Below are 20,347 nucleotides of genomic sequence, written 5' to 3' on the forward strand. Positions count from 1 at the left end.
AACACAGTGGTGTAATCGGATTATAGATCGGATAAGTAATTTAAGAGAAAACTTTATTTGAAGAGGAAAAGGACGTACATGTATAGTAAAAAAAGGCATGCATGTAGTACCATGTAATAGCTGGACTTCTCCATGTTTCTCCGTGTTTAGACGTCGCTAGTTAAAGCAAAATCGAGACGCCTCTCCAAATAGATTTTACGATATTAATTGCATTTGACGAGGCTGGGGAATATGTAGGATGTGTTCTTAAATCTACTTTTCCAACTTCACATTCCTCGTTTTTCGCACGTATCCTTCCCAAATTACTAATAAATAGTGTGTTTTCTTACAAAATATTTCTATGAGAAAGTTGCTTTGAAAATCATATATCTATTTTGAAGGTTTTTTTAAGCTAATACTTAATTAATCATGCACTAGCTAACCCCTCCTCCCGAACACCGTCGTAGTATCGCGGGCGGGAAAATCACTATTTGGATGATAACCCTTGAAATTCCTACATATATAAAAGTTTTAATTATTTTATTAAAAAAATACGTATAGGAAATATGATATGTAAACAACTATACACAATAATTCATGACCAATTACCATTTCAATTGTGAAATATAAAATTAACTGGCAGCAGAGAAGGTATGAAAAATAAGGACTAGTATTTGTTTTCCTTCATTGTTTGTCAGTTTCAATCTCACAAAAAAAGCTAATTTCTCAAAATTTCTAAGGCTGTGTTCTTACCTTGAAGTTCTCAACCCCTCTCTCTCGTTTTCCGCGCACACACTTTTCAACATGCTAAACGATGTGTTTTTTACAAAAAGTTTATATACGAAAGTTGCTTAAAAAATTAAATTAATACATTTTTTAAAAAAAATAGCTAATACTTAATTAATCATGCAACAATACGTGCTCCGTTTTGCGTGCCGGGGAGGAGGGGTTCCCCGAATGCAGCCTAATAGTGCATAATACCACCTTCTTATGTGCGTGTTGCATTTTAAAATAAAAATAGAACTTCATGTTGTAGTTTCTAGGTTTCCACCAAGGTAGTGGTTATTTATCTTAAGGCTATACAATTATGGTTTTGTTAATATACACTTGAGCGGAAAATCACAATTTATTCTGAATTGATGACACGTTGCTAACACGGAAATTTCGTTAGTAGACAATATATATAGTAGGGGGGCTGAAGGAGGGATGTGAGCCCTAGAGGCGACAAGCCAATGAAACTATCAGGCACTAGGAGGTGGCAAGGAACGACAGCAAATTTGATAACTATAGTAGGCATGAAGCTAGGGGGAAGAACAATGCTAGGAAATAAGAGATCCCATGAGTTTTATAGGGGTAAATAAGGAATCATTCCATATTTTTAGAACCAAATTAATATCCTTATTTGAAGAGGACGAATGATGTTGACGACGATGAAGTTAATTAATAGTCCTTATTGGCATTGGAGGCAATGAGATCAATGCAACACGCATGGAGGGGTAAGAAGTTGTGGCATTATATATGGCTCCCAAAAAGGCATGTATTAGTTGGAAGGCAGATCAAGCGTGACTAACGCCTAGCCCATGTATATGCCACCTAGGTGATCGATTATAAACCATCAGGGATCAAAAGCACAAAAAGTGAGAGCAACAATAAAAATTCTAGGATGGAGCAAACACATTGAAAACTTGGAGATTAATGTTGATGGAGAGGATTAAAAAAACTTGGCAATGGGAAAAAAAGATATAGAGGAATAGGGATTTGATAGTAGCGTGGCATGATTTGTAGGGAGAGGTGGGGTAAACTCCGTGGTTACTGTTTGAAGGAGGTTGATGATATCATCGTAAGACGTGCAAGCTATAAGAGCAACAGACGCAAGTAATATTGTTCTCTACAGACGCAAGTAATATTGTTTTCTTGCTGTTTTTTTTAAGATGATAAAGTTGGACTATACACATATACACACACGTTACATTCACTCTACCATACACGTGTGTGAGCGTTCTATACAAACCCTTAAAATATATCGTAAGTACCAAATCAAACATACTTCCAGTGGCCCTCCTCTAGAGTGCGGTGGCATCCATGCATGACTGCGTCTATCCCAAACCACCACTTTTTCTCTCTCTCCTCATAACCATTGTCCTTCTCATGTTCCTTCTCCTTTTTTAACCAAATTCTCTTCTTTTTCTCTTGCACCTATCTCTATGTTATCCCTCCGTACTTACTAACCTTAATTCACTTAAGGTCAAATCACGGTGCCAAAGTACAACTCACACTAAGATCCACTTAAGATCAAATCATGGTGCGAAAGTATCACTCGCACCTATAATGTTATTTCACGGTTGACTTTTCAGTTTTATGCAATGCATGATATGTTAGTCTAAGAAGGTAGGACTGTAAGAGAGGGAGATCGGTGGAATGGTTGGATCAAGATCCAGTAGTTAGAAAACTTGACTGCCAGACAAAATTTCTCAACCTAAGCAGTTGGTCCATGCTTGGTTTCTTCAATGAAAATTAAGCAGCACGAATTTTAAAGCACAGACAGACCGTTCCACCGTTGAAATGTGCTGATGCATTAAAGGGCAAAAAAGATCGAGCAACACCGGCCGGTGAGAGGGCGCATGCATGCATGGTTCGGTGGCGATTCGGTGTGTGTGGTAGGTACCATGCATGTGGTAATAGTTTTTTTTTTATACGACATGCAAATGCACGTGCATACATACACACCTCTATACATACAACACCACATATGAACACCATTGGCACATTTCTGATCCACTAAATTTCTATTAAAAACTCATTTATGTGCATATAATATTCGTGTGTGTTAAGATTTAAAATTTGGTAAAGTCATATACCCTCACCACTCTACCATTGTATCACTGGTGCTTCCTCATTTACCAGAAAAACGATTTTTACCAACGTTGGCTTTTTTAGGCAGAAAAAAACCCTCTTATAACCGTTTGTGAAAATAATTAAAGAACATTTAGATTTAGCTCCGCCTGCGAAAATTAATTTTTCCAGACGGACCCCTTAAAAAGATTCACTGTAAAAATACCTTTATTTTCACATGCCTGAAAAAAAATGATTCTTGCAAGAAGGATCTTAAGTGGTCCGCCTGCAAAATACGAGAACACTAAAATCAATTTTCCACAGCCGTGCGCCCACTCCCTCACTTGTTCCTCCACTTCTCTCCCTCTCTCTCTCTTTCCTCCCTGCCTCCCCCTCCCCCTCCTCCTCTCCCTCTCCCTCTACCGGACACGGTGGTGACGTCGGCAGCGAAGGAGGCAGCGCGTGCGGCCCCTCCCCTTCCCTCTCCCTTCGCCTCCCCTCCCCTCCCCATCCTTACCTCCCCTCCCAATTCCGGCGGAGGGGAGGGGCGTCGGCGGCGACGCGGCAGGAGGGGAGGGCGGCAGCGGTGTGACTCCCCTCCCCTCCCCTCTCCCTCCAATTCAAAGGGTGGTGCTAACGGTGGCGCTCCGCAGTCGTGGTGCACAGTTCAGCGGAGGGCAGTGGCGGGTGGGTGGTGGCATTTTTTTTGGTTGCCAAGAACTTTTTTGCAGGCGGGTGGCTATAGCGCCTGCAATTTTTTTTCAGGCGGGGATAATGTCTGCCTGTAAAAATCATGTATTTTTAAAGACCTTAAAGCGCGGGCGGAGTGGATGGCCATATGAAAAAATCATTTTGGCCTGTTTGTAGAAATGGTTTTTCTAAGTAAGGCACCATCATGTGGCAATAGTTAAAAGGAAAAAGTACGAATTACCCCCCGAACTATGACGACAATATGAATTACTCCCCTGAACCATAAAACCGGACATTTTATACCCTAAATTACTATCTATACCGGATGAATAACCCCCCTCAACCCAATCCAAAGCGGTATTGTCCTACATGGAGTACGCGTGGCAATCCGATTAGCATTTTTTTAAAAAAAAATGGTGGGGCTCACCTATCATACTCTCCCGCCTCTCTCTTCCCCTTTTCCTCTCAATCTCTCTCTCTTCCCACTCTTCCTCTCTATCTCTCTCTATCTCGGATGAGGAGCGGCGAGTTGGTGGCCGGCGATGGACGTGGCGGGGGTACGGGCGTGGTAGAGAGGCGGCCGGTGGCCGGAAAGCCACTGCGGGCGGCGGGCGCTGTCGCCCTCGCGCACCGCCGGGAGCAGCAGCACGGTCGTCACCAGGGCGGCGTTAGCGGCGTCATCGTCGTCCACCTCCTTGCACCTCCACCTCCATGGTATAGATAGTTAAAAGGGAAAGGCACACAAAAGATCCTCTCAGAGAGGAATCGGACAGCGGGAGGTAAATGTCGCCGGCGCCGGCCACGGGACAGCATTAGCGTTAGGTTGCTGCCGCCTGCCGGTCAAATGCACACACAGCTGAACCTACATACGGCATATACTGACACATGGTGCAGTGGGCTCCTGGCTGGCATATGTCCTGCCCTGAGAGAGAGATGTCCATAATTAGGGAAAAGTACACCGAAGGTCCCTCAACTTGTCATCGAGTTACACCGCAAAACCATCCCCCAACCGCAAAACCAGATATAGGACATCCCTCAACTTACAAAACCGTTTACTTTAGGTCCTTCGGTGGTTTTCAACCCGGTTTTGTCTGACGTGGCGGCTGAGTCAGCGTGGGCCCCACGTGTCATAATGCCAAGTCATCTCTCTTCCCCTTCGTCCCTTCCTCCGCCTCTCTCTCTCTATCTTACTTTTCTCCTCTCTGCAGGCGGCTAGCGGGTGGGGAAGAGGTCGCTGGGGCGAGGCGAGAGACGGCGACCACCGGCGGCGGCGATGGCGGCCGGGGAGAAGGGAGGGCGTCGCCGCGCCTCGGGGTCGGAAAGGCCCGGGAGGCGGCAGGAGGAGGGCGTCGGGGTTGCTGCTTCGACACCGGGTGGCTCCTCCCCCGGCATCAACTGGTTGCGTCCTCGCCCGCGACGAAGTGGCCCGGGCGCGGCGGCGGCCGTAGTCCTCGGCGTCGCACACGTCAGGCCAATGCGTGGATGAGCATGGAGGATGGCGACGAAGAGTATGATGTGCTGAGAACGGGCCTGCGCCGCCGCCCCCCAGCTTCTTCTCGCGTCGGCGCTGCCGCGGCGCCCGCTCCGCCCGCCGCCGCCCCCGCTTCGCCACCTGCCGCCTCTCCATTCTCAAGCATCGCAGCCGCCGCCCAGCTACTTCCCGCAGTCGCTTGCCGTGGCACCCGCTCCGCCCGCCGCCGCCCCCGCTTCACCAATGGCCGCCTCTTCCTTCTCAAGCGCTGGCGCCGCCGCGCAGCTTCTTTCCGGGCGATCGCCTGCCCGGCGCCCGCTCCGCCTGCCGCCGCCGCCCGCCTCTCCCTTCTCAAGCGTCGGCGTCGCCACGCAGCTTCTTCACGCCCGGTTGCCTGCCACGGCTCCCGCTCCGCCCGCCACCAGCCGCCTCTACCTTCTCAAGCGCCGGCGCCGCCGCGCGGTCACCTGCCGCAGCGCCTGCTCCGCCCGCCGCTGCCCCTTCTTCGCCGCCGGCCGCCTCTCCCTTCTCAAGCATCGCCGCCGCCCCCGTCTCCCTTGCCCCGTCGTCCCCACCGCCACCGACGCCCTCCCTTCTCCCCTGTCGTTGCCCCCGCTGCCGCGGCGGCCGCTGACGCAGCACCGGCCCTCCCCTCCCGTGTAGCCCCAGCGACCTCCTCCCCACGCGCCAATGTTAACAACCAAATTTGGTAATATCGGCATCGGAAAAGAAGATTAGATCGAAGTGGAGTCGAAGGCGGAGATCGATTCGAGAACAGAGTAGGAATCGGCTGGAGTCCAGATCGGTTACGATTAGGATCGGCTGGGTCTGGGTCAGACTAGGTAAGCCGATGCAGCCGATTCCGACAATACGACTTGGTGTATGACATCGGGTTGAATTGAGATGCTTCAAGATGATTACCACGCATGGATAGAGTCCTAAAAAGGCAATTGTATCTATTAATTAGGATATTTTATGTAATTTCCTTAGAGATATGCTTGGGAAAAAGTCTGCCGTAAAGACTTATGGTATCTTAGAGTTTGTTAGAGATAAGAGTCGTGTCCGATATGGACATTGTTTGTAATTTTCGGGTACAAATAGATCCCAAACCCTATCAATGCTTTTGACATTGTAAAATTAGGGGGGCATATGTATATCCAAAAAATGGAAATTTTTGAGCGAATTTAGAAGTTGTATTAATCGGCACAAAGGATTGTCAAGACAGTAAAGTACTAGAGTATCTTAGCCGATTACAGAAATTTCTAAGGCTTATTACACATAAAGTCATTGAGACAAGTATCGTTGGATAGCCGAAATAGCCCTTTGCCTAATTTGTTCTATTTCTTCAATAGCTTGGGCATCTTGAGCATCGGTTCCAGAGATGACTTTCAGAGACTTGGTCAGATCCGCAACATTCTTGATAGCCGATTTGAGTCTGGCTTTTTGTTCTTCGATAGACTTTGGGAGATTGGCTAACTTTTTCTATTCCATATCTAGCTCGGCGTTGCATTCTTCAAGTTGTGCCAAGAGCTCAATCTTGCGAGCTTCGAGCCGATCAATATTGGACTTGATCAGGCCCTTAGACAACTGATCAAGTTTGGTTTTCTCTTCATGAAAAAGTTGTCGATTGGCTTGGATTGTGGATTCAATGTCCTTGTGCTCCCGACGTTCGGCTAGTCTTAGCTTGGCCTTCTCTAACTTGAACTGATGTTGCTCAAGGTATACTGCTGGAGTAAGGATATCGGCTAGCTTGTCTGGGATTAGAGCTTGGATTTCATATAGCCGAGTCCTAATTGACCCACAGTTTACCACCAGACTATCTAATGATGATGCTTCCAGCCGACGAGAGATATCTTCAAGTGTTTTCTTCACATCATCGGATAAGGGAGCTAAAGCTTTGCTTGAAGTATCTTCTTCTGCCTCATCAAGATAATCTCTTATGTCAAAAGAGAAGAGATCGGCTAAAATCTGCAGACAATTTCAGGAAGATTGAGAGTTAGGTAGGTACAGCCGATCTAAATTCTTGCATCAAAGGGAAACTTACTGGGATAGTAGATACAGCCGATCTAAATTCTTGCATCAAAGGGAAACTTACTGGGATAGTAGGAGCAGCTGGTTGTTCTTCTTCCACAACATGATGACTCCCCACAGCCGATGGGGTTTGGTCACTCGATGATTGTTGTACAGGGGAAGAAGGAGGAGGAGGAGGTTGTAAAAGAGACAAGTGTTAGACAAAATCGGCTGGAATCAACTAGTAAAATTGAGAGTATCTTACTAGTGGAGCTGGTTTGAGAATTGGTGCTGCCAATTTCTTCTTTACAACAGTTTTGTTCTTCTGCAGCTACAAAGTCTATGAGTAATCAGCTGAAAAGTAATAATTACAAAAGGGGTTGCAAAGAAAGTTGCTTACTCTTAAGAAATGAGTGGGGGCAGAAAGAGTTGGAGGTGTCTGCTTAGGCGAAGCCGATGGCGTTTTTTCAGTATCGCTTACTTCGGCTGTAGCCTGATCAACATCATCCTCAATATCTCCTTCATCCAGAGCTTGTTCAATGGATGGATCCAAGGCAGGCATGTCATCGGTTGGCTTGGATTTCTTAGACTTGGCCTTTTTCTTTGGAGCTAGAGTCAAAGTGCCTACAGCCGATGATCTGGTTTTTCTTTTCTTGGCTGCATCGGTTGGTTCCCTGATTATGCCTTGGACGAGGGTTGAGACCTTGGGGGCATGATAGCCGATGACAGAGAGAGACAGTCTGCCTCCATTGGGAATCAGACCTGGAGCATATTCAATATCTCTGCCGTTGTTGCTCTGATGTGGAGGAGAAGAGTCGATTGTCTGCAAAACAGAAGCAAAATTGATCAAGTAATGAATCGGCTGACAATCATATAAATTATAAATGACAAAGTTTACCTTGGGTACGACATCAGGGAATAGATATGTCATGTACATTGATGCCGATTGATGAAATAGATGCAGTTTCCATTCACCCCACCATCTGTCAAAGTTTTTGCTCTTGAATCCTGCTAACTCAATATTTTCAATACTGCCTAGAGGAGGTCCTTGGAGATTAAGCAGTCGATCCATCATTAGAGTTGAAGAAATTTCTCCTCGGCATTGGATCTTGTTAGCAAAGAATAAGCCGATTGGGAGTTGACCTAATCTAAGTTGTCGAGCTGAACTCACAGGGTGATAGAATTCGTAGGAGACTTAGATATTTCTTCCTTGGTGGATGCCGACAGGTAAGATGCATGGGCTGATTGCAGCTGTAAAGACTTCCCTGGACTTTTGATATCTTTCATGGTTGATATCTTCAAATCTAAAGTCTGATAGGAGCTCAAGGTCTGCTGAGTCTTCATAAGGAAACCAAACCCGGGCATCTTTTTGGAAGCCTTCATAAAAGCTGCAGAACCAATCTTTGAGCAGCTCAGCCGATAGTTTTGCCCCTGCATCGGCTGGTGTGGATGCATATTCTTCATATGACATGCATCTGCGATGGGTGCGCTCTTCTCCATCATCTTCTACAATTGGCTCCAACCTTGGGAATTCGGCTTCTGTTACAGCTGGCCGATTGACAACTTTCATGACCATTAGATTTAGCCAAGCCTGCAGTAGCCACCATGGTCCACCTGCTCCAACTATAGAGTCGACAGCTATCTTGGCTGATGCACTATTCAACATTTGGTATAGATAGCCGAGAAGGATTTTGCCCAAAGGAAATTGTCTCTTTGATTCTAGGGCTTCGGCTACAAATTGCCAATTGGTTGTAGGACCACAGCTGGATCCACAGAAGAGAAACTTTTCTAGCCACATTAGCAAGAAAGCTACATGCTCCCGAGGAGTGACAGGCCCTTTGCCCATGTATGCCGCTACATAGCCAGACCACCCTCCTATGCTTTTGGTCCTGAAGTCAAATTGGTTCTTGGTGTTCATACTCATAGGGTTAGCCGATGAAGTTACATCTAATCCAGTGATCATGGTGATGTCGATCAAAGTCGGAGTCATCGGCCCTTGATTGAACATAAATGCATTGATGGTATTGGACCAGAAATAGGTGGCAGCAGTCATCAGAGGTTCGCCCTTAGCAGAATTGGCTATGGTGAGAGCAAGCGCTTGGCCGATCCCAATCTCATCCCAGTGAACTTTCTTACTAGCCGATACGCCCTGGTACCAGGTGGTCCAACTCTTCTCAGGGGTGGGTTTCTCAAGAGATGGCCAAGACTTGAAAGTATTCTTCCAGTGACCCAGATTAGGGTTGGCTAATCTAAAGGGAATTCTGTTGGTTTCACCGATGATGAAATCAGTGGGGTCAAGATTGCCGATTGGGCCAAGAAAGTAGTGGTTTTCATGCGACAGACTGGGAATCGCGACTAGGTTGGAAAGGTGCAGCAAATCCAAAGGGATCGGGAAGAAGAAAACACGATGAGAAAAGGGGAAATCGATTTCATGCGAGGAAAAGGGATCTAGCCAATGAGAACTTACCTCAGCGTATTCGGCCGATGGCGTGACAGACGGGCTGGCGGAAGATGACATCACCGCGGGCGGAGATTTGATCGAAGACGAAATCGCCTGGGGATCGCCTCGAGCGTCGGAGGAATCGCCGGAGAAAGAAAGGAGCAGGTTGGCTTTAGCGGTGAAAACGGAAAGTAACGAGGTGAGGAGTTCTCGAGGGCGATGGTTAGTATTTAAAGCACAGGGGTAACGGTCGGAAAACGGCAAAGTGCGAGAATCACTTGGGGTTGATATACAGCAAATCCGAAACATTACATAATATTCCGGACTTGGGGGCATGTGTTAACAACCAAATTTGGTAATATCGGCATCGGAAAAGAAGATTAGATCGAAGTGGAGTCGAAGGCGGAGATCGATTCGAGAACAGAGCAGGAATTGGCTGGAGTCCAGATCGGCTACGATTAGGATCGGCTAGGTTTGGGTCGGACTAGGTAAGCCGATGCAGCCGATTCCGACAATACGACTTGGTGTATGACATCGAGTTGAATTGAGATGCTTCAAGATGATTGCCACGCATGGATAGAGTCCTGAAAAGGCAATTGTATCTACTAATTAGGATATTTTATGTAATTTCCTTAGAGATATACTTGGGCAAAAGTCTGCCGTAAAGACTAATGGTATCTTAGAGTTTGTTAGAGATAAGAGTCATGTCCGATATGGACATTGTGTGTAATTTTCGGGTATAAATAGATCCCGATCCCCATGTAATCAGGTAACACACACGTCAATACAATTTCGGCGCATCGCCACTCTTTTGCTTTAGTTTTATTTCGACGAGTTCTTGCTTTCGGGTTGAGCTGCATCGATTTCGATCTTTAACAAGAGGTAAAACTTGTTATGGCGGCTTGCGTTCTCTGGATTAGTGCTTCCATCTTTATGATACTCTAATCTTGTCTATGTAATTCGTCGAGTTATCATATATCTTATATAATCTCTGGCAACACCGTTATCTAACCTACAATCGGCTAACGTCTGTCGAAGAGGGCAGCCGATTAGGTTAGATTTTGACGTTGACTCAGATCATATAAGATATCTACCACTCTATGAAACTTCCAGCGGCTTGATTGTCTAGATATTGTTCTTCTTTTCATACTTAATGCTGCATCAGTTGAGTTTGATCTATTAAGTCGTGCTTAGAATATCAATCTCTAGCCTGCCTTCTGGTTGCCGATTAGGGTAGCATCGGAGTTTCAGCCGATCTTATCTGATTTAACTATATTTGTTCTATATGCTCCATTGACATGTTAAGTCTGCCCTTTATGTCAAGATCTTATTGCATTTACGTATATTAAGCCTCTGTTTGGTATATTATACCTGTTTTAATATCTTGATATAGAGTAGTATCGGAGTATTAGCCGATATATGCTAGATCTATCTGATCGGCTATGCTATAAACATTAGTCCTATTATTAATATATATATTTCGATCTAAGTGATTTATACTGTGTCGGCATGGCGACCGATCTATCCCAATCACTTGATTTAGGTATATATCGATATGAGAATTATATATTGTTAATATCTACAGCCGATCGAGTAGATTTAGTTCTTAATTATCTATTTACAACCGCCGATCGATTTACATATGACATCGGCTCGAAGATAAATGATATGTCATCGGCACTTAGCCGATCGGCTATCATTTATGAATTTAACCATGATTTCTTTGTCTCTATTTCTTGTTGATTGCAGGATCAAATCAACTGGCACGCTAGCATACCCGAAGGCGAGCTTTGGACCTGCACTGGAGTTAAATAGATCTCCCAGGCCTCGTGTTTTTCATCAACAACCAGCCGCCTTGCAAGTTGCAGCAGGAGAAAAGTGAGATAGAGAGAGGAGGAAGGGAGAGAAGGGGGAAGAGAGATGACTTGGCATTGTGACATGTGGGGCCCACGTGGGTCCCACGCTGACTCAACAGCCACGTTAGACGAAACCGAGTTCAAAACCACCGAAGGATCTAAAGTGAACGGTTTTGTAAGTTGAGAGGGATGTTATATATCTGGTTTTGCGGTTGAGGGACGAGTTTGTAACTCGATGACAAGTTGAGGGACCTTCGGTATTCTTTTCCCCCATAATTAAGGTGAAGCCATGGGTGATGTCATATTCCAGCTTCAGGCTTTGTAATCACTTATGGGCCGGCCATGTATTAATACGCTATGGCCCATGAAGGAATATATATCAGCTCTTGTTTTGTTTTGACACTTTGACCAATAGATAACCACGACGACATACAAGCACATGCAGCATAGATGCTCTGACGCACACACACACGTCCTATCATATCGCTTCATACCGACATGCGTGCGTTCATGTGTTTTATCATTTCTTCTCAATAAAAGGGGAAAAAAAACAAGCATAATTCATCGGGGAGGAAACGAGTATAATTAAACAACCATTTACTTGATGTACATAAGCTCATCGAATTACATAAGTTTGTAAGATTACTTAATTAATCCTACATAACTTTTTATTCAAAACCATAGTCCCTATATATACTGTGTGTCTGTGTATTATAGTGTATACATTTGTTTATTCTTCTGTAGATATTGTCATCCCCACCATATACTTCACTTAAAATGTGGGCAAAAATCACAAAGAAAATCAATCAAAGAATATTCTGAATTCTGATCCCCAAAAGGTCAGTCAGAGGCCTAAGAAAAAAAAAATCATCAACCCGGAGAATGGTTGCATGCATGCATGCATGCTACACATGGACGGCCCGGATTGCGCCACGTGTCACGATCCTACGGCGGGCAGCCGTTGTTGGGGCTGTTGGTCCCGCACGACGCGCCCGGCCCGCCCAGCTGCTGCAGGTACAGCCTCCTCAGCGTCTCCACGATGGACGCCGCCGCGCCGCCGCCGCCGCCGGCGGCCACCCAGCCGTCCACTCCTCCGTCTACCAACGGCCTCGCCGCCTCCGCCGCCGTGCCGAGCACCGACAGCACCACCAGCGCCGCCGCCACGGCGATCACCGGCGCCCACCTCCTGACGATCATCATCCTCGTGCTCGCCATGGCCATGGCCAACGACGGCGACCAACCAACCAACCTTGCTAGCTTAGCTTAGCTTAATTAATTAGCTTCCTCTCTCTTCTCTTCTCTCCTCTGTGTGTTCTTGCTTGCAGATAGCAATGCAGCGTTGCAGAGTAAGTGTGTGTGTGTATATGGCAATTAAGCTGATTAATTAAGCTAGAGAGATGGAACGGGTCGAGACGCCTATATATAATGCGAGAGGGAGCTAGGAAGAGGCGAGAGGGGCATTGTTTCGCGAGCGAAGTTGCATGGCGGGTTGCGTGCGGCGACCTGGTTTTTGAGCCCCTAATTCACCTTCAATTCCGTCGTCGTCGCGTTTTCACGCGGAAAAGTCGCCGCCGCGCGCGCGAATCCGCGAACGCTAGCTTGCTCGCACCAAATTACTTTTGCACGCGAGCGAAATTCAATTCGATTTCCCGCAACGGCGGATCGGATTTGTTTCCTTTTTAGCGGCCATCGGTAACAAACAAATTAAAACCGGCTCGATCTTGTGATGCGACGTCAAACGTGGATGCGCATCGTTTAATTTGACCAGCAAATCGATCGATCAGCAAGGTGTGCAAGGCTCCATGTTGAATGGATGAGCAGACAGCCGGTTTAGTCAAGAAGATGGCTGATATAAAAAATAAATTTCTCGGAATGTATGACCGATTAATTAATATTGGACTAGCATTATTGTTTGAAGTATATAAGTATAGTACTTGGTTCTTGGAGAGGAATTAATTGGCAAGAGGAAGAAGATGTGTTCTGACCAGGTGAATGTGTCCGACTTGAGAGGCAAGGCAGATTTGGGGTCTAGTTTGACTTGAAAATTCCACGGGATTTAATTAGTCCGTACTTAATTTGGTCATGTGTACTTTGGTCTAGTACTAGTGTTCGTTCGCAATGGTCAAAAACTTGGAATTATGATCTCTACTTCTCAATTTGCATATTCAAGCAGCACGCACGCTTGTTCTTCGGGTGGAATTCTTTTGCGCCCTGGTGTTCATGCAAAGTCAAAATCCCATGCTGATTTCCAAGAAAGTACTCCAAAGTCAAATTAAACTGCGCACCAGCTAGCTTGGTTGACAAAAACTTTTGTGTTGTTTATTTTTGAAACTGGCTAGAGTTTGATAGAAGCACGATATCTGACAATGCATATATAGGTACCAGTTAATTATCAGTAGTACTGGTTTTAAAACTATAATTATACATGAGAAAATTACTGCAATTACTGTGTACGTGGATGATATTTGACCTACCATTAGCCCCTTGTGACACGTTGAAGCCATAAAGCAAACCTACGACCACTTCAGGGTTTATACTTTAGTTAGACAAGGGGAGAGATTATTGTGACTTGTACAACTCGATCTCTGCCTGCCCGCCATGGATTTCAATGCTCCCAGTGCTGCATGGCTGGACAATTTGACTTGGTGATGGAGAGCAGGTCGCAGGAAGAGCAACAATTTTAAGCATTTTCTACAGAGAGAAATACTGGACTAAAGAGTATCAATCAAGCAGCTCGGCACAGGGAAAAATATCCTGGTTGAGACTGTGTCGTTGTTACAGTTGACCGTCTCATTCCAGCTTCATTTCCAGGATGGACGGCTTCCATTTCCGAATTTTCACCTCCCTGCAAAACAGGTAATACAGAAAAAGTCCGCAGATTAATTAATGCTGCTTACTCTCTTTTCTTTTCTGGGATTTCATGATTGTAAGGATAAAACATGCACACCTCATTGACAATGAGATTGCTTCAGCACCGACAAGGGTAGGGAAACAGGTTGCCAAAATCATGCCAGTTTGGTTGTTATTGGCTTCCATACAGGTTGTTATTGGCTTCCATACAGGTATGGTAGCTGATAGTTAGTAACTTGTGACTTTGTAGTAATGGCACAAAGACAGGGCGGAAGCAAGTCGTGCATGGCTGTCATCAATTTAAAATGTGTACATCAAAGTATACCACCGCCAGCCCCTCTTGTTGAAATGTTACTGCTTCACTGGAGTTCACTCTCAGTTTTCAGCTGCCACAGAAAATAATTTAGTTCCACCGCATGCATCTGAACATGAGATACAGTGTTCAATCACTTAAATCAGTGCTGTGCACAGCATGCAAGTGTTGCTTCAAGCCTTCAAGGATAGCAGCCCTTTCTGGCCGATGAATTGACATTTGCTAGGTTAAGGCATTAGATAATAATTCATTTGAGAATTGAGATGTCCACGTGAGTCTTTGTTTACGGTACTTCACCTCCTACAAAGTGTTGCTTGTACCAGAAGTATATATATATATACTCCACTTAGACAAACACAACACTGCACTGTAAAAGTCACCCTTCGGAGATTAAATAAAATGAAGATCTTTTCTTGATTGCCTCCTTCAGTTTCATGATTGTACGGCAATTACTCTTTCAGATGTCATAAAGTAGACCTAACATTATTGGAACTTGAATCTTAGCAGTGTTCAGAGCATCCAGTTGCCTGTAGATGATGAACTAAGTAGGAATCATCATGGTATAACTACAGAAATTAATCTTGTTTGCACGCACATTTTCTGTCAATAAAATTTAAACTGAAAAGGTAGATACAAATTCAAACTTACCAAGGTGATGAGCAATGGAGCGCGCCTTATAGGGTTGTAACTGTGAAGCCATTTTTTACAACAGAGTGGTACCCTTTTCTTCACTGCATTCAACTTATTGATCAGGAAGTCATAGGGCCCTATCACCCTATGAAATTGTCAAGCAAGGATAATATCAGGCTGAGCACATCTTCATATTGCAAACAATGTCTTGTCTCATAGCCAGAAGAGCAAAGTAATAGCTTGCCATATCTAAAGCAATATAGTTAAAACAAATTGTGCTCACATTGAAATATTAAAAGTAAATTGTACTTTGAACTAGGTAGATTGATTTAAGTTTCATTTTGGACCAGTTTTTACCAAAAGCATTCACTTTGCAGCACAGCAAATCTATTTTTTTTCAATCAACACCATCGTAATCATTCAGGTCCAAGTCCAAACAGTACAATCAAAGTTTCCACGTTGGCTCGCTATGCTGGCATACCAGTCCACAACTCCTCGGTAATACCCTTCCACCATTACTGGGTTCAGTCGAACCTGCTTGTTGTCTATTCAGCACCGCCTTTCTTTCTCCTGAAGCTCCTTGCACACAGAATGATGGCAGATGGTAGAGCTGGTCATGCAAAGTTGTTAATGATGAACTTTTTAGTTCTACATTGCTAACTCATTTTCTATCCAAACCAAGTTGTTTCCAACTGAAGAAAAATATCATCTGTGATAGCTGCAAGTATTTCAATCTAAACGGATCAATTTGAATTCCTGACTAGCTCCACAAATTGGTTAGGTTCCCAAAACAAGATAGCCATAATCCAAATTCAAGATATTAACACCCTTAATCCTCAAATAGAAAAACAATTGTTCTCTATGACTCCTAATGCACAAATCAAGGATTCAACTAAACTGTTCTTTGCTGGAAGATGTAAAATTCCGCCTAGCCACTGTGTCTCCCAAAACCAGCTCGAGCACTCACCATCCTCAGCCACACAGAGCTTGCCTTGGCAGTTGTTGCCTTGTAGCTCTATGTGAGGTAGGTTCAAGATCAGCACCAGATGATTGACAAAAGGGACAAGTTAATCCAAGAGGAAAGGGTGTGTGGGCTCATAACGCTCTGCGAACTAAGTCACAAACTCACAAGATGCAAAACAGAATATTCCTGGATGAACTAAACTTCGAAGCAATGTGGACTGGTCTGCCAGCATGGAGAGATTGTCAGGCCTAAAGGGTTGGGCTGGTGTCAAGGGTCCTCTTGTGCAAAGTGAAAGTTTCTGCTAAACCTGTTGCAAAGTGAAAGCTAAAACAATCTGCCTAGAGCAAAATGTAATCTATTCAGATATTAAAATTAGTACAAACAAAGAAGAAAACTCTAGAATAATGAAACATTTCAGAAGCCCCATTTTCTGGGCATACAATTTCTTCAAAGGTGAGGGTTGATACACTTCATTGAATATGTTTCTATGACAACTCACCACAATACCCAAGGCAGATCAATTAGCTGATTAACTGCATTGCTCCAAGATCAATTGTCCTCCATGAAAAATTGCACCCTTTAGTCATCATCTGCCACTCTGCCACATTAAATTCATCTCTTAGTTCAGTTAAATTGTGAAAAGGTACATTTCAACAACTTTGAACAACTCACGATCTGCATATGTAACTTTTCATCATTCGATGTTATAATCACAATGCCTCAACATATGAAGTTATTTCACCATGCCTACTAAGCTGAGGTTCTGTCAGAAACTATCCTTTTGGATGCAGTATGCTCCCCTTGCTGCATGAAACGCTTTAATCGGTCTGTTTCACCAATGACAGGTAACCATTCCATGAGAACATCCACGGTCACATAATCAGGAAAGCACCTCTCTTCCCTCATTTGGTCCATAAGTTCGAAAGCCTTTTCTGGCATGTTCTTATCACGAAGCCCCTTCAATAGAGCATTAAAGGTCGTTACATTTGCTGGCACACTCTTCTCCTTCATCTCATCGAACAGCTCAATGGCTAAATCAACATCTCCTCTCTTGCAGAGGAAGTCAATGAGAGTATTATATATCACATTGTTGGGATGAATACCAGATTCATCCATAGATCTTAAAATTCTCAATGCCTCATCAATTTTGCCAACTTTGCAATACCCATGTACAAGTGTACCAAAAGTTATAACAGAAGGCTGGCAACCATCATCGATCATCTTCCCCAATAATTCATCCACAGCCGCGAAATCCCCTGCCTTGCATGAACCAGACAACAAAGTATTATAGGTGCACACATCTGGCCGAATACCAACCTCCTTCATTTCCTGAAGAAGTTCATAAGCCTCATGCAACCTCTTCTTCCTGCAAAATCCAGCAATCAAAATGTTGTATGCCTTTGTGTCCAGCTTAAAGCCTGCCTCCTTCATCGATGAAGCCATAGAGCAAGCATCCTCCAGTCGGCCTGCTTGTGTCAATCCTGATATCATAGTGAAATACATGATCGCATCTGGTGAATGCCCTTCACTCATCTTCTCATGGAACAATTCCATGGCCATACCAACATTGTTGGTGTGGAGGAGAGCCCCAACCAAAGTGCTGTAGGTCACTGCATTGCCCTTGCCTTCTGGCCACACAGTTCTTTTCTCCCTGAAGAACTCCAGTGCAGCTCCGGTTCTCCCAGCCCGGCACAAGCCACCAACAATCGTGTTGAGGGTGACAATGTTTTGTGGCACACCCTCATTCTCCATCTTCTCTACCAACTCATAGGCCATTGAAATATTCCCCACGCGGCAGAATGCATCAATCAAGCAGTTGTAAGTGACAGTATTAGGAGGACACCCATGCACGCTACTCATCCGCTGCTCCACGAACGCGAGAGCCTCCTGGACCCGGCCGCTCTTGCACAGACCATCTACAACGGTGTTCAACGTCACGACATCTGGCCGGATATCTAAATCCTGGCGAGACATTCCATCGAGCACCCTGAGCGCGTCCCCAACACGGCCGGCCTTGCAGAGGCCGTTGACGAGAATGCCGTAGGTGACGACGTCGGGCCGGACGGAGGCACAACCCTGCATCAAGGCGTAGATCCGCGCCATGCCGGGGACGTCGCGGACGCGAGCGAGCGCCGCGAGGATGGAGTTGAAGGCGAAGACATCCGGCGCGGGGGCGCCAGCGGCGAGGGAGGCGGCGAGGAACCGCGCGGCGGGCTCGGGCGACGAGAAGCGCGCGAGGAGCTTGGACAGGATCGCGGACAGGAGCGGCGCGGAGGGCGGCGGGACGCGGTGGCGGGCGGGGAGGGCGAGGAGGAGCGCGAGCGAGGCGCGGGTGAGCTCGTGGGATGGCGCGGCGAGGAGGGAGTAGAGCGGCGCGGAGAGTGAGGGCGTGTCTCGGAGGAGGGCGAGGGCGGACGCGGAGGGGGCCGGGTCGGAGAGGAGCTCGGCGAGGAGCGACGCGGCGGTCGGGGCCGCGGCGGCCGGCGAGCCGGCGGAGGAGGAGGAACAGAGGCTGCGGCGGCGGCGGCGGCGGAGCGCGGGTGCGAGCCGCCGCGCTGCTGACATGGTGGACCTCGGCGGTGAGGTGAGGTGAGGTGAGCTGCGGTGTCACTTGGCCGGAGGGAGGACGTCGTCGAGGAGGGAGAAAGGAGTGGGGACTCGTGTGTCGTGTCGTTGTGTTCGGCGGCGGCGGCGGCGAGCCGGTGAGCCGCGAGCGTGACGTGGGCGTTACTCCAAACTGGGCTTACGAGCGGTTTTGACGACTTGATGGGCCAAACTAAAGGCAACGTTTTATTTGGAGGAATAAGTTCACCCGAGGTCCCTCAACTTAACCACGAGAATTTTTAAAGTCCCTTAACCACAAAACCAGAAATGGATACACATAAACCCACACAAACCGTGTAATTAAGGTCCTATGATAATATATATGAGTGGTTTCGATAGCGTGGCATCCTAGTCAGAAAAAATATTAAATAAAATATGGGGCCCACATATCTTATTTCTTGCTTTCCTTTCCCTTTTCTTTTCTCTCTTCTCTTCTCCTCTCCAATCTTCTCAACGCCACACGAGATGGCGCGACCGCCGCCCTCTCCACTCCGTCGGCCACGAGCTCGCCCGCCGCCACCATTGCCGCTCCGTTCCACTTTGACGCCCGTGCGCTCGCCACCGCCAATGCTTCGCTCCCCTAACGTTGCTGCTTAGCTCCACTGGTCGCGAGCTCGCCTGTCGCCGCTCCGCCGGCCGTCTCGCACTCGCCCGCTTGCTCCCTCGTCGACGCCCTCCCTCCCCTACAGATGAGCTCCCAACCATGCCGAGTCCCCTCCGACTCCACCACCCACTTAATCCGTCGAGTGGGCCGCGGGCCCACTCCACGGCCTCCATGGCCAATCGCCGCCTTCCTCACCGACCTCCGGACTAGTTGGCGGCCGCCCGGCTCCCTGGTGCTCTCCACCGAAACCACCTCACCACTGTCGCGTCCCCTCCTCCTCGAGCCATCTTCATCAACCTCCTACACCATGTCCCGACGCAGACAGAGGCGGCGGCACCACGGACGACGTCGACCTCGACCTCGGCATCCTCGTGCGAGACCTCACCCGTCGCCGCCCTCGCTCCGCTCTCCGTCGCTCCACATGCCTGTTCCAGCCGCTCCCTACCGCCCACTGCCGCGCTCGCCAGCCGTCGCTCCCCCCTCTGCCGCCGGTGACCTCTCGGTGCTCGCTCGCCGCCACCCCCGCTTCGCGCGACAGCCACTGCTCCGCCTGCATGCTCCAGCCGCTTGCCACCACATACCCACATTTTTATTCATCTCATTTACATGTGGGCCCAGATCGCTGACTAGGATGTCACGTCAGCGAAACCACCCATATATACTGCCATAGGCCCTTGATTGTACGGTTTGTGTGAGTTTTTTATGGTTAAAGGACCTTAAAAAATCTCGCTGTTAAATTGAATGACCTCCGGTGAACTTATTCCTGGTTTGAACACTCAAATGGACACTCTCAATTTTTTGTCTTTTGTTTTTCACACCTACGCTCACTAAACAGTTACACGGTGTGGTTTTTTTTCAAAAATAGCATTTATATTAGAAAAGTTATTTTAGAATTCATATTAATCTATTTTTAGATTTTATAAGCTAATATTTAATTAATCATACGGTAATTCTTTATATGTATTACGTGTCGGGAGGAAAAAGCAGCTTTAGACAGGATATTTTTTGAGATGGCGAGCAAATTGGGAGGAACATGTTGGGAGAGATTAGCGTTCTCTATGTGTCATCTGTCACCTCATCCATTCCGCATTCATATATTCCCTC

The 20,347-nt window shown here is 46.5% G+C and overlaps 1 protein-coding gene across 7 annotated transcripts; it reads right to left on the reverse strand.

Annotated features, from left to right (window-relative positions):
• Window positions 1-13,651: 13,651 nt before the first annotated feature.
• On the reverse strand, window positions 13,652-18,710 carry LOC4340651 (pentatricopeptide repeat-containing protein At3g61520, mitochondrial). 7 transcript variants are annotated; one of them, XM_015785731.3, is made up of 6 exons: window positions 16,708-18,710; window positions 16,535-16,633; window positions 15,553-15,681; window positions 15,090-15,216; window positions 14,226-14,968; window positions 13,652-14,123 (listed from the first exon to the last, which is right to left on the reverse strand). In XM_015785731.3, the coding sequence occupies exon 1, from the start codon at window positions 18,598-18,600 to the stop codon at window positions 16,786-16,788; it is 1,815 nt and encodes a 604-aa protein (XP_015641217.1). In that variant the 5' UTR covers window positions 18,601-18,710; the 3' UTR covers window positions 13,652-14,123; window positions 14,226-14,968; window positions 15,090-15,216; window positions 15,553-15,681; window positions 16,535-16,633; window positions 16,708-16,785. The 7 variants fall into 7 exon arrangements, with proteins under 7 accessions (XP_015641217.1, XP_015641212.1, XP_066168011.1 ...); XM_015785726.3 differs by lacking the exon at window positions 15,553-15,681; XM_066311914.1 differs by having other exon boundaries at window positions 14,226-14,514; window positions 16,535-18,710.
• Between the last annotated feature and the right edge of the window lie 1,637 nt (window positions 18,711-20,347).

The sequence above is a fragment of the Oryza sativa genome, chromosome 6 (genome assembly GCF_034140825.1).
Source record: "Oryza sativa Japonica Group chromosome 6, ASM3414082v1".
NCBI classification, from domain to species: domain Eukaryota; kingdom Viridiplantae; phylum Streptophyta; class Magnoliopsida; order Poales; family Poaceae; genus Oryza; species Oryza sativa.

Bases quoted from the DNA above. Each gene is read 5' to 3' on its own strand.
- LOC4340651 (XM_015785726.3), bottom strand. From the start codon at position 18,600: ATGTCAGCAGCGCGGCGGCTCGCACCCGCGCTCCGCCGCCGCCGCCGC.